Source organism: Heterocephalus glaber, unplaced genomic scaffold (genome assembly GCF_053883595.1).
Source record: "Heterocephalus glaber isolate CG9 unplaced genomic scaffold, H.glaber_assembly_v1.0 deba00000071, whole genome shotgun sequence".
NCBI lineage: Eukaryota > Metazoa > Chordata > Mammalia > Rodentia > Bathyergidae > Heterocephalus > Heterocephalus glaber.
Genome location: NW_028258137.1, coordinates 6,270,458 through 6,284,238, shown reverse-complemented (window position 1 = coordinate 6,284,238; position 13,781 = coordinate 6,270,458). Strand labels below are relative to the sequence as shown.

General features: G+C 38.3%; 1 protein-coding gene across 3 annotated transcripts in view; it reads right to left on the bottom strand.

The window, feature by feature from the left end:
- Positions 1-13,781, bottom strand: part of Cmc2 (C-X9-C motif containing 2) — a 38,376-nt gene that overhangs the window by 10,530 nt on the left and 14,065 nt on the right. For all 3 annotated transcript variants that reach the window (XM_004842805.2, XM_004842804.4, XM_087209864.1), the window contains one exon: positions 11,655-11,767. In XM_004842805.2, the coding sequence (XP_004842862.1) occupies positions 11,655-11,735 (81 nt within the window). In that variant the 5' untranslated portion in view covers positions 11,736-11,767. The remainder of the gene's footprint in view (positions 1-11,654; positions 11,768-13,781) is intronic.

The window sequence follows — 13,781 nt, the reverse complement described above, 5'->3', positions numbered from 1 at the left end:
CTCCTAGAAGAGCGGTGATATACCAAAAGATGGACATCCTGCAGTTTAGCTGGCCACTGCCAAACTCCCCTCTCTAAAAATTGTACCAATTTGCAATCCCACCAAAAGTACACAAATGTCCTTCTCGTAGTCTCGCCAACAAAATGTACTGCCACACTGTCCAATTTTGCCAACCTAAGGATAAAGAACGCCAAATCAGTGTATTCATTTGTATTTCTCTAACGAATGAATGAGGTTGTACTTTTTTTTCCAGTACGTACTAGCACTGAACAATAACCAGCCTTCACATGCTGGGCAAATGGTTTAGCACCAAGTTGCAACCCCAGCATACACACACCCCTCTTTTTCTACCTTAAGACTCAGTCTCACTAAGTTGCCCCAGGCTAGCCTCCAATCTGCCTCAGTTTACAGAGCAGCTGGGATTATAGGTGTGGGCCGCTCCACCTGGTACATCTTTTCATATTCTTAAAGGCCATCTTTTCCTGCTTTGTAAATGTCTATTCATGCTTTTGCTCACTTTTCTTTACGATTTGTGCCTTCCCCCCTCAACTTTTAAGGGTCCTACATTTATCAGGGCTATTACACATTACCTGTGTTAAATGTTATCAAAGTTCTCTCCCAGTTTAAAAGATTAGCCTTTTTACCTATACATGTTTTTTGAAAGGTGGCCAAATTTATCAAATTTTTATTTTACTGCCTCTGAAATTTTGAATCCTATTAGGTAGCCTTTCCCTACATATAAGTTATACAGGAATTTACCTATGCTTTCTTAGTATTTATATGGTTTCATTTTTGACATTTGAATGTCTGCTCCACTAGAAGTTAAACTGATTCATATGCATGCTATAAAGTACAGATCAGTTTAACTTTTTTTCCAAATAACTATACAATTGTCCCAGTGCCAATTATTTAAAAACTCGTCTTTAGGGCTGGGGATTTAGCTCAGAGGTTCTGCTGCCTGCCTCCACAAGGGCAAGGTCCCAAGTTCGATCCCTGGTACCAAAAAAAACCCAAATGATGTCTTTAAAATTTCTGATTCAGGCCAGAAGCAGTAACTGCCAGAGAACTAGGCCTCCCAATAGTGATACCAGGACAACAGACTTACACAACTGTGACACTGAAAAGGGAACAAAACAAGGTGAAGGCCATGTTCACCCAGCTTCCAACCAAGAAGCAATTTCCAAATAACACAGCAGGAAAAGAAACCCAGGAGAATGGTAAGCTCACTGAGTTGAAGAGGTAGACAGCAGAGTTCAGGGCAGCTGACTATGTGAGGTAGAGACATACAGCAAAACAAGACCAGAACTCTATCTTGGTATTCATCTACAACACATTCCGGATGAAACTTCACAAAGCCATGATAACAACAAAGAACTACAGAGGCTATAAGCAGAAAAATACAAAGAGCTCACATGGGGCCAGGAGTCAAGGCAGTTCCGGCAAGCCAAAGAAGAGATCTCATTGAACACTCAAGTCAATCAGAGAATCCAGAAGAATCGTGCTTTACTGGTTAGGCTAAATGAACTCTGGGGAAAGGTTACTCCAAACATGCTCTAAAAATATTTCACAACATGCCTAACCAAAGGCTCAGCTATTCCCATAAAAAAATGAACTGCCTACCAATACAAAAGATAAAATCCAAGTGGTCAACAATATTCAACAAACAAAAAACTAGTAAATATGCTTTTTTGTAGACACTGACAAGCTGATTCCAAAATTTCTGTGGAAATGAAAAGGAACTAGAATAGCCAAAATCAAATTTGAAAGAGGACAAGTTAGAAAATTTCCACAGAATGATTTAGTCTCACAACAAGGCAATGGTAATCAAAACAGTATAATACCGGTGTTAAGGATAAACATACAAATCAGTGGGAAAAAACAGAGAGCCTAGAGGCCAGGGATTTAGCTCAGTGGTTTGGCCACCTGCTGTGCAAGCACAAGGACCCAAGTTCAATCCCCGGTACCAAAAAATAACCCAAAAAACCTCAAACAAAAACAGAGAGCCTAGAAATAGATCCACTCACCTATAGATCAAATGACTGTTTGACAAAATAATCAAGGTAAGTCAATCGGGAAGGGATAGTCTCTTCAACAAATAGTGTTGAAACGACTGGCTATCCATAAAAGAACTGAGCCTCAAGTCGTACCTCACACCACACATAAAAATTAACTTGAAATGAGCCCGCCGGAGAGAGAAGTCCCCAGCCGCCAGGAGTCCTGCTCTGTCCAACCCACTCCAAGCCCAACGGGGACCAGTCAGAAGCCTCAGAGTCATTAGAGACTCAAAACCTAAAGACCAAGGGCTGGGGATTTAGCTCAGTAGCTCTGGCGCCTGCCTCACAAGCACAAGGTCCCAAGTTCGATCCCTGGAACCAAAAAAAAAAAAATGATATTACCGAGCCTTCCCCTCTTTCTCGCCATTGTTCGAGGCAACGGTCCGGACTTCGCCACAATCCCCTGCTGGTTGGGGTTTTTTGGCCTCCCGACTGTTCTTCCTGGACCCTGCTGGATAAGCACCCACCAGGAGCCTTCACCTTTGCCGTTGCTGACACCCTGCATCCACACCAGTCCCTAATCTCTGGGTTGCTAGCTGATCAAAATGTCAAAGATTAATTTTGATTGTAATGCATTTTGCTGTCTACATTCTCTAACTCAAAAGTTTGGAGACCAAAACTAGAAAGGTAAGTGGGCTAAGAGGACAGCCAATATTTTGGCCCTGGCCCTCCAAGGTCAACAAAGAATCCAGGACATGAGGGAACCTTTTCTATGGAATCCTACATCTTTGGAACGCATGCAGGTCTTTACCAACCAGACGCTCAGCGAACTCATCATGGCTGGCTACCAGCCCCTCACTGCTCATGCTGGCTCCACTTGATGAGACCACACGTTAGCCGTCTAAAGCTCCCACCCAACAATGCCCCTTTGACAGCAAGAAGCAGCTACAGAAAAAGAGACCTTCGCCCCTATTCCATAATAACAAGAGTCTGGAATGATAGAGTTCTCTACGAGACAAAATGGCCTCAATGGTCCTACATTCTAAAATGGCTTCTGTTCCTAAAATGGTTCCTGATTACGGAAATGAGCCACATGTGTGTGTGGGGGGGTGAGACCTACCCCCTCTGGAGAAGCAAAACCTGACTTGTTGCTCCACCCTGCTACCCATGTGATCCTCCCCTTCCAATCACCTGGCATCCCACTGCTCAACTCTCATGATACTCTCCCCACTGCACTGCCCTATATAAACCTCACCCCAGTTAGCCTTCTCTCTTGCCATTGTTTGAGGTAGCCTAGCAGCTCCTTCCCCAATAAAGCCTTGCCTTGGAAAAAAAATGATATTACCTAAAGGCCAGCTATATCTGGAAGACACCTCTGAGAAGCAATTGTTCCATAAGGGTTCTAATTACAAGCAACAAAGATAGTTACAATAAGCAATTTCAAAGTATCAACAAAGGAATTAAACCAAGGACAGTACAAAAACAAAAATGAGAAGACATTTAAGTAAGCCACAAACTCAGACTTTCACGCCACCAAGGGAAAATTCTGGGGGAAATAAGGTGGAAAAGTCTGATAATCAACCACCTGGACACCCTGAACTGATAGCACAGGAGGTAACAAAACAGATGAATGAGGCCCTAGAAAAATTCAAAACAGAAATAATTTCCCAGATAACTACAGAGATGGTGAGCAGAGTGAAAGACATGATTAGAGGCTCCAAAACAGAAACAGATTTAAAAAAAAAAAAATAGATGAGCTCAGAAACATGCTGGAAGCCATGAATGCCCAGCATAAGAAATGGAAACCATGATCACCCAACATAAGAAATGGAATCCATGAAACAGATTCAAACAGATATCCAGGAGATTAAAAACTCCATTGAAAGTATGCACAGCAGATTAAGGGAATGTGAAAATAGAGTATCAGATATAGAAGACAGGATTGAGGTTAATGACCATGAAAACAGATTTCTTCAAAACAGTTAAGGGACCACGAGAAATCTATCCAACAGCTGCTAGATGTTGCAAAGAAGAATAACAAGACTAAATAGGAGTCCACGAAAAAGCAGGAGAAAGTACAATTCACATAAACAAACTGTTCACAGAAGTAATAGTAGAACACTTTCCAGACAGAGGTGGAGAATTGGACATACAGATTAAGTGAGGCATATAGAACTCCACCCAGCCATGATCAAAAAAAATCTACACCTAGACATATAATAGTCAAGATCCCAGAAACCCAACAGAAGAACAAAATCCTACAGGCAGTTAGAGAAAAGAAACAAATCACCTACAAAGGAAAGCCCATCAGAATCATGGCACACTTCTCAACACAAACCCTCAAATCAAGGAGAACATGGAATAAAGTATTTCAAGGCCTCAAAGAAAATAACTTCCAACCTAGACTGTTGTATCCTGCAAAATTATCTATCAAAATCGATGGGGAAATTAGATACTTCCACGACAAAGAACACCTGAGAAATTTTATGAACACCAAACCAGCACTCCAAACAATTCTAAACAATGTCCTAGAAAAAGACAGTGAAGGTCACAACTCCATGAGGCCCAACAGAGGGAAAACACCAGGCAAGGCAAGAAACTAAAGGGAAAGGGGGAAAAAAATAAGAAATAAAAGAGCCAACAAAAGTAAAACATCATGACAAGGATGAGCCAATATCTCTCAATTATAACTATCAATGTTAATGGCCTCAATTCACCAATCAAAAGAAGTAGACTGGCAGAATGGATTAAGAAGCAAAATCTAGCAATATGCTGTATACAAGAAACACATATAACTCAAAAAGAAATTCATAGACTGAAAGTAAAAGGATGGAAAACAGTTTTCCACGTGACAGGAACCCGGAAAAAAGCAGGGGTAGCAATCTTATTTGCAGAAAAAACAGATTTCAAACCAAAACTAATTAAGAGAGACAAAGATGGTCATTACATCCTTGTGAAGGGAACAATCCAAGAGGAAGAGATCACAATCATAAATATATATGCACCAAATACGAATGCCCCCAACTATACAAAACAAATATTAATGGACATGAAAAACCAAATAAACACTAATACAATTGTAGTGGGGGACCTCAATACCCCACTATCACAAACAGATCATCTAGACAAAAAATTAACAATGAAATTCAAGAACTGAACCAAGCTATTGAACAAATGGACTTAATAGATATTTACAGAGTGTTCCAACCCACAAAATCAGAATACACATTCTTTTCAACTGCACACGAGTCATTCTCCAAAACAGACCACATGCTACCTCATAGGACATGTCTAAGTAAATGTAAAAGAACTGAAGTTACTCTCTGTATATTATCAGACCATAGTGCAATAAAATTGGAGATCAATTACGTCAGAAACCACAAAACCCCCACAAACACATGGAAATTGAGTAACACCCTCCTGAACAACCAACAGGTCACAGAGGAAATTAAAGAAGAAATTAGACAGTCTCTATAAGTAAATGATAATGCCAGTACAACATACAGGAATCTATGGGACACAATGAAAGCAGTTCTACGTGGGAAATTCATAGCAGAGAATGCCCATATTAGGAAAACAAAGAGAATTCAAATTAACAACCTAATGCAGAACCTCAAGTTCCTAGAAAAAGAAGAGCATAACAAACCCAAAGCTCATATAAGAGAGGAAATTATAAAGATCAAAGCAGAAATCAATGCAATGAAGACTAAAAGAATGATACAAAAAAATCAATGAATCAAAGAGTTGGTTTTTCAAAAGAATAAATAAAATCGATAAACCTTTAGCCAACCATATCAGAAAAAGGAAAGAAAAGGCTCAAATCCATGCAATTAAGAACGAAAAAAGGGAAGTCACAACAGATCCAGCAGAAATCCAGAGGATCATCACTACCTACTTCGAGAACCTGTGTACTCCAATAAAATGGAAAACACAGAAGAAATGGACAGATTCCTAGATACATACGAACTGCCAAAGTTAAATAAAAAAGAAGATAAATAGGGCCGGGGATTTAGCTCAGTGGTTCCGCCACCTGCTGAGCAAGCACAAGGACCCGAGTTCCATCTCCGGTACCAAAAAAAAAAAAAAAACCAAGAAGATAAATACAAGAAGATATAGAAATTCTAAACACCCCAATTACAATGAGTGAAATGGTCATACTTCCAAAACTACTATATAGGTTCAATGCAATGCCAATTGAAATTCCAACAATATACTTCACAGAGCTAGAGGAAGCAATCCAAAAATTCATTTGGAACCAGAAGAGACCTAGAATAGCAAAAGCAATTCTAGGCAACAGAGACATGGCAGGGGGTATCAAAATCCCCAACTTGAAACTATACTACAAAGCTACTCTGATAAAAACATGGTAATGGCAAAGAAACAGACCTGAGGATCAGTGGAATAGATTAGAAGATGCAGAAACAACTCCAGACATACTCAGCCACTTCATCTTTGACAAAGGAGCCAACTACCCTCATTGGAGGAAAGATAGCCTATTTAATAAATGGTGTTGGAAAAATTGGGTTTCAACCCGCCAAAGATTAAAACTAGACCCATATCTATCACAATGCACTAAACTAAGATCGAAGTGGATTAAAGATCTAAACATTAAAACAGAAACACTAAACTTGCTGGAAGATAAGGTAGGTAGAACTCTTGAAGATATTAGAGTAGAAAAAGACTGTATGAACAAAACCTCAGTAGCACAGGAACTAGCACAAAGAATCAACAACTGGGATCTCATCTTATAAAAAAGCTTCTGCACTGCAAGAGAAACCCCCAACAGAGCTAAGAGACAACCTACAATGTGGGAAAAAATTTTTAGCAGCTGTTCCTCAGACAAAGGTCTACTATCTAGATTATATAAAGAACTGAAAAAAATGAGGCCCCCCCAAAGTCAAAGACCCAATTCAAAAATGGGCACCCGAAATGAACAGACATTTCTCAAAGAAGTAAAAGCAGCAAATAAACATATGAAAAAATGTTCAACATCATTGATCATTCGAGAGATGCAGATGAAAACAATACTGAGATTCCACCTCACCCCACAAAGAATGGCTGCTGCCAAGAAATCAACAAATAACAAATGCTGGCGGGGGTGTAGGGAGAAAGGAACCCTTCTCCATTGTTGGTGGGAGTGCAGACTGGTGCAAATACTGTGGAAATCAGTATGGAGATACCTCAAAGAACTAGGGCTAGAGGTCCCATTTGACCCAGCTATTCCCCTGCTGGGTATCTTCCCCAAAGAATTAAAAGAATCATACCACAGGGATATATGTGCAGCCATGTTTATAGCAGCACAGTTCGTAATAGCTAAAGCTTGGAAACAGCCCAGGTGCCCATCAACTGGAAACTGGATAAAGATGTGGATTTTTGTATAAAATGGAATACTACTCAGCCATAAAGAACGAGAAACTAGAGTCATTTATAGCTAAATGGATGCATACTGAGGCCTTACTCTTAAGTGAAATAAATAGGACACACATGTGTAAATACCAAAGTTTCTCTAGTGTGAGAAACTGAAAGTAAATAAGGACTAAAATGATTAAAACGAATAATTGATAATTTGAAATAGGAAGAAAAGGTGCAAAGGGGCAGGGAAAGTGGGAGGGGAAGGGGAAAGGAAAGAAGAGAAAGGAAAAATTATGAGACAAGGAAAAACTGGAAACAAAGTCTACGTAAATAGGGAAGGGTGGAGGGGGGAAAGGGTGGAGGGGAGGGAGCACAGGGAATGGGGAAAAAATAAGAACCAAGATACATCATGTACAGGTACAAGCACCCAATGATAAATGTATTGTATACCTAAAAAGAATTTTTTTCTTTTTTTTTGGTACCGGGGATCAAACTCTGGACCTTGCACTTGCGAGGCAAGCACCAGAACCACTGAGCTAAATCCCCAGCCCAAAAATCAGTAGTATTTTTTTTTGGTACCAGGGATCGAACTCAGGACCTTGCGCTTGCGAGGCAGGTGCCGGAACCACTGAGCTAAATCCCCGGGCCCTAAAAAGAATTTTTTAAAAAAATTAACTTGAAATGACTCAAAAATCTAAATGTAAAAGATAAAACTAGAAACACTAGCAGAAAACACAGGAGAAAAATCTTTGTGACTACTGAATATAAAAAATCAAAAATCCTAGAACATAAAAAATAACAAACCATAAAGGATAAACATTACTTCTTCAAACTTGTAAACTGCTCTTTTAAACACATTCTTAAGAAAATGAAAAAGGATGCCACAGACTAGAAGAAAATATTCACAATAAACTTTTCAACAGCAAACTTATATGCCAAATGATGAATTCTTACAACTTGATCATAACATACGCGACCCAATTCTTAAATATGAGCAAAATAGTTTATATGAATGGCCAATAAGCACATGAAAAGATGCTCGAAACCAGCCAGGTATGGTGGCTCACACCTGTAATTCCAGCACTCTGGGAGGTTGGCTGAGGTTAAGAGAATTGTAAATTCAAGCCCAGCATTGGCAACTTAGCAAGATCCTATCTTAAAAAATTTTTAAAAGGGAGTTGGGAGTGGTATGTTCAATGTGAAGGCTCTGGGTTGAAACTCCAGTACCGCATAAATAAAATGCTCAAAATCATTAGCCATCAACCAAAGACAATTTAAAACCAAAAAGAAACACTACCGTGTACTCATAGACTAAAAGTTAAATTAGTTTTAATATCAAGTGCTGCTAAGACTAAGGAGCTGGTAGAAATATAAAATAATACAGAATAAGCTTGGCATGGTGGTGCACGCCAGTAATCCCAGCAATCAGGAGGCTGAAGCGGCATGAATGCTATGAGTTCAAGGCCAGTCTAAACTACATAGTGATACCATGTCTCAAAGAACCAAAAAAAATTAAAAATTAAAAAAATAAAATAAAATAGTACAGAATAGAAAACAGCTGGGCAGTTTCTTATAAAGTTAAATGCTTACTTACCATAAAAGCTAGTCATTCCAGTCCTAGGTATTTACATAAGAAATAAAAAGATGTCCATACAAATACTTTACACAAACATTCATCATAGCTTTATTCAAAACAGCATAACTACAAACAACCTAAGTGTTCATCAAAAGGCAAATAAATAGTATATTCATACAGCGACTACTACTCAAGAATAAAAATGAACTAATGACACAGCCAACAGCACATCTTAGTCTCAAAAACATGGAGCCATACACAAGAATATACATTGTAGAGCACATTCATAAAGATTCTACAACATCAAAACTAATCTACATTGAGAAAAAGTAGTTCAGGAGTTAGCAGGGTCAGAGGTGAGGAACAGGGACTGGCTGTGAAGGAGTACAGGGAACTCTGATCTGAGAGACATGTTTTATATCTCACCTGTGACAAGGGTTTTAGGGGGTTCTCATGTTTGTCAAAACTCATTAAACTGTACACTTAAAAAGCTGCATATTACTGTACATAAATTTTATTTCTGGATTCTGCCATCTTTAGTTCCAGTAATTTGAGATGCCATCTTTATTACAAGAAATCCTTTTGAAAAGGTAAAAACAGAAATTTTAATTTGATTTCAATTTTAAAATAGGCATGGAACAAAAGGCAATATACATATAACATATAAAAAGAATGTTTAAACTCAGGACTGAAGCCATGCATGGTGAGACATGCCTGTAACCCCAGCACTCTGGGAATCTGAAGCTGGAGGACCAATTCAGGCCTCACGTTGGTAACTTAGCAAGGCACAGCCTCAAAATTTAAAAGGGCTGGGGATATAACTCAATGTAAATGCCTTAGGTTCAATTTCCAGCACCACACAAAAAAAAGCAAGGCCTTTCATTTAAAAAAACTCTGACCTTTCATTTGATTAACCTAGGAAATAATCTTTTTTTTGAGGGGGTACCAGGGATCAAACTCAGGACCTTCCACTTGCAAGGCAGGTGGCGGCCCAATTGAGCTAAATCCCCAGCCCATCCTAGGAAATAATCTTGAAAAGATGATATTCTTATTTATGTCTAGTACTATGAAAACCACAACATACTTCTAAAGGGTTGCACTGGCAAAATCCTCAATGACAAAACTGAAATGTTATTCTACAAAGTCCTTTTCTCTCCATGGGGCCTCTATTAGCTGACTCTTCTCTCCTTTTCTGTCTCTGCCTATAACTTACTATGCAGAGCTGAAATATTGCTAAGTCAATACAATCAGTTTCTATCCTCTAAAAAGTAAGTACTTTTTATTTTTACTTTAAAGAAAACCTGAAGTTGTTGTTACACTTACATGGTCTGGTTCATTGCTCAGTTGAGTCAGTAAAGGGAGAGTGTGGAACAACTCTCAACTCGATCTAAATGTATGATGAAGAGTCTGTCTAAAATACAAAGTTGTCAAAAAGCTGTCCATTCTTATGAAGAACTTTCTTTTTTTTTTTTTTTGTACCAGGGATCAAACTTGGGACCTTGCGCTTGTGAGGCAGGCACCAGAACCACTGAGCTAAATCCCCGGCCCATGAACAACTTTCTAACAACATTCTCTAACCAATAAAAACATCTGACTTCAGGTTATAAGTATTATTTATGTTACTCTTGGTATCAGAATCTTACTCATTTAATTGGAACTTACTATTATTAAAGTTTATATATCCACATTTTGAGTATCATGAGGAAAATAACTAATGTACCACGCAAAGCGACAGTAGCTGGGCATGACAGTGCATGACTGTTAAGCCAGCACTCTGGGAAGCAGAAGTAGAGGAGAATGGAAAGTCTGAGCCCAGTCTGGGCAACTTAGCAAGACCCTGTCCCCCCCAAAAAATTTTTAATGTTTTGTTTGTTTTTGCTTTTTTTTTTTTTTTTTTGAAATAGGGCTTCGCTATGTAGCTTAGGCAAGCTTTGAACTCACTAGGTAGCCCACGTTGGCCTCAAACTCAAGACAATCCTCCTGCCTCAGCCTTCCAAGTGCTGAGATTACACATCCAGCACTAAAATTGAAAAACTGTTTAAAAGGGCTAGAGAAGTAACTCAGTATGAATATGCTGGATCCAATCCCCAATGCAGGAGGAAAAAAAGCTAAAGTAAAACACAAATGCTTACAACAACTGTGCCATGAGTCAAATATGTTTTCAAAAAGCTAAATACTGAACATCATAAAAATATCAGCTTGATTAAATGAATTCCAAATATGGGCTTTTTAAATTTTTATTTTAACTGTGAAATTTTGCTTCCACTCAAGTAACAATTAGGTAAATCCATCAGATTAGGCTAATCATAAATTAAATCTAGGTACCATGTAATTATATAAAATGTTTTAATTACCATCACCAGAATGGTGGCTATCAAAGAGCAGATAATCTTAAAATAATCCCATTAGGATCAGAAGAGTCAGAGCTAAACATAATTGTTCTAGGACACTATCATTAAGAAAGGGAAAGCATTTTATTGCAAGAACATGGATTTCAACTAGTATTTACATTTCAAAAGTTCCCTAACAATCATGCTTGACTTTTACCAATCATAAAAGAAGGTAGTTTCTGGGGAGGAAAGAAAACCACATACATCAATTGCTAATCTTTATTAAGCTCAGACCCATCGCTAAGACACTGTCATTCCCTTCCATTAATAAAGATAACATTTAACATCAGTGATGAACCTAGGTTTCGTTTGTGCTTTATGGTCATTTTTCTGAACTCTTACATTTTTGTGACATTCCTTAAGCAAGTTAATCAAGATGTTGCATTCTTCTGTGTGCAGGTGTAGAGACAAGTCAGGATGCATCTTCAGGAGGTAACAGATCACAGCAGTGCAACCTGTGAATACAACAATGTCTTGAATGCACAGGAACAGATTCATGGATGCCATCTAAAAAAACATTTTTTAGTAAGAACTTGCAATGACCTTTAACAGAAAAGAATGTTAACCATTAACTAGCTGTGTGACCTTAGGCAAATTATTAAACTTGAGCTTTAGCTTCTTTATCCAGTAATTCAGCAATTTAGCAGTGTACATTGAACCTGCCAATCCAGAAGGTAAAAAAGCAGACTCTTCAAGAAAGCTCATCCTGGAAATAAGTGCTCAAGCAGAAGCCACTTGCTTGTATTACTAAGCCTGGCTTCAAATATTTCCCTCATATTCCTTAAACTGATCACCACTCATTTTGTTCAGAGGAAATTCTACCAATTAAGAGAAATGAATAAATTCTTTTAAAATGTATATTCTTCTGAGAGGGCTAAGTGAGTATTAGCCAGTCTCACATAAGTGTGAATTAATACCAAATGATTTCTTTTTAACATTTGGCTGAGAAACCCTGGTTAAACAATAAAGTGAAACAAGAAGCAGATGTGCAATTGTTTTTTCAAATTTAGCAGATACATCCATAAAACTATTACACTGAAAACAGGAAGCTAAAATGCTTGAGATTAAATATAGGTAATTGGTTCATTCACAAAGTAGAAATGTAGCAACCAAGGTCAAAGCAAAAACACTATTTGAAGGTGTGTGCTATATTATATAATATTATTCAGCTATTACTTTTTTAAAAAACTATTCTAGGTCAGGAAAGATTACCAAAAGAAATAATGGATTAATTGCATCAATCTTTTTTAAAATTCCCAAAAAAGGAAACACAGGAACTACCTCACGCTCATTAAGGTGGCTTCTATTTAAAAAGAAAAAAAAGTGTTAGAATTTGGAATAATTGGAACCCTTGTGAACTACTGGTGGTAAGGTAAAATGGTACAGCCACTGTGGAAAATGGTATGGTGATTAGTCAGAACCTAAAAGCAGAATTACCATGTGATCCAGCAATTCCAATTCCCAAAAGAACCAAAAGCAGGGTCTTGAAGAGACAGTGACAGACCCACATGCATAGTACATTATTCCTAACAGCTAAAACAAGCAACCCAAGAAACCATGTTGATATGAATGGATAAGCACACTGTGGTATTCACATACGACATAATATTAAGCCTTAAAAAGGAAAGGAAATCTAACATATGCTACAACATGATAACCGTGAAGACACTATAGTGAATCAAATGAGCCAATCACAAAAAGACAAATGCTGTAGTGACACTCATGAGGTACAGTACCTACAGTAGTCAAAATCATAGATACAAAAAGTAGAATGATGGTTGCCAAGAGCTAGACAGGAAAGAACGAAGTTACTGTTTAATGGGCACAGAGTTTCGGCTTTATAAGATACAGTATTGATGGGAGCTAGGGATATAGCTCAGTGGTAGAGGGCTTGCCTAGCACAAGTGAGGCCCTGGGTTTGATCTCCAGCTCTGCAGAATAAATGAGGGGAGAGGGAGGGAGAGAGAGAGAGGGAGAGAGGGAGGGAGGGAGGGAGGGAGAAATGTAACTTCAAAAACATTTTTTTTAATTTGTTTTTAAAGCTGGGCATGGTGGCACACACCTGTAATCCCAGCCCTTGGAAGGATCAATTCGAGTCCAAGGCCACCCTGAGCTACCTAGTAAGTTCAAGATCAGCCTGAACTATACAATGAGACCCTGTCTCAAAAAAAAAAAATCAAAGATAGGGATGAATGCACAATATTATGTGTTTAATTCCAATGTACTGAATGCTAAAACTGGTTAATTTGATAAACTTCACACTATGTGTATTTTACTATAATTCCAAAAAGAAGGAAAAAGAGAAAGGGAAGATGGAAGGATGAAGGGAAGGAAGGAAACAGGAAAAGTCATGACCTTAGCCAAAGAGTTCTTAAATACACTGAAAACATGATCTTTAAAACTGGTATCTCACCAAAATTAAAATTTTTTTACACTTTAAAAAACACCATTAGGGCCGGGGATTTCGCT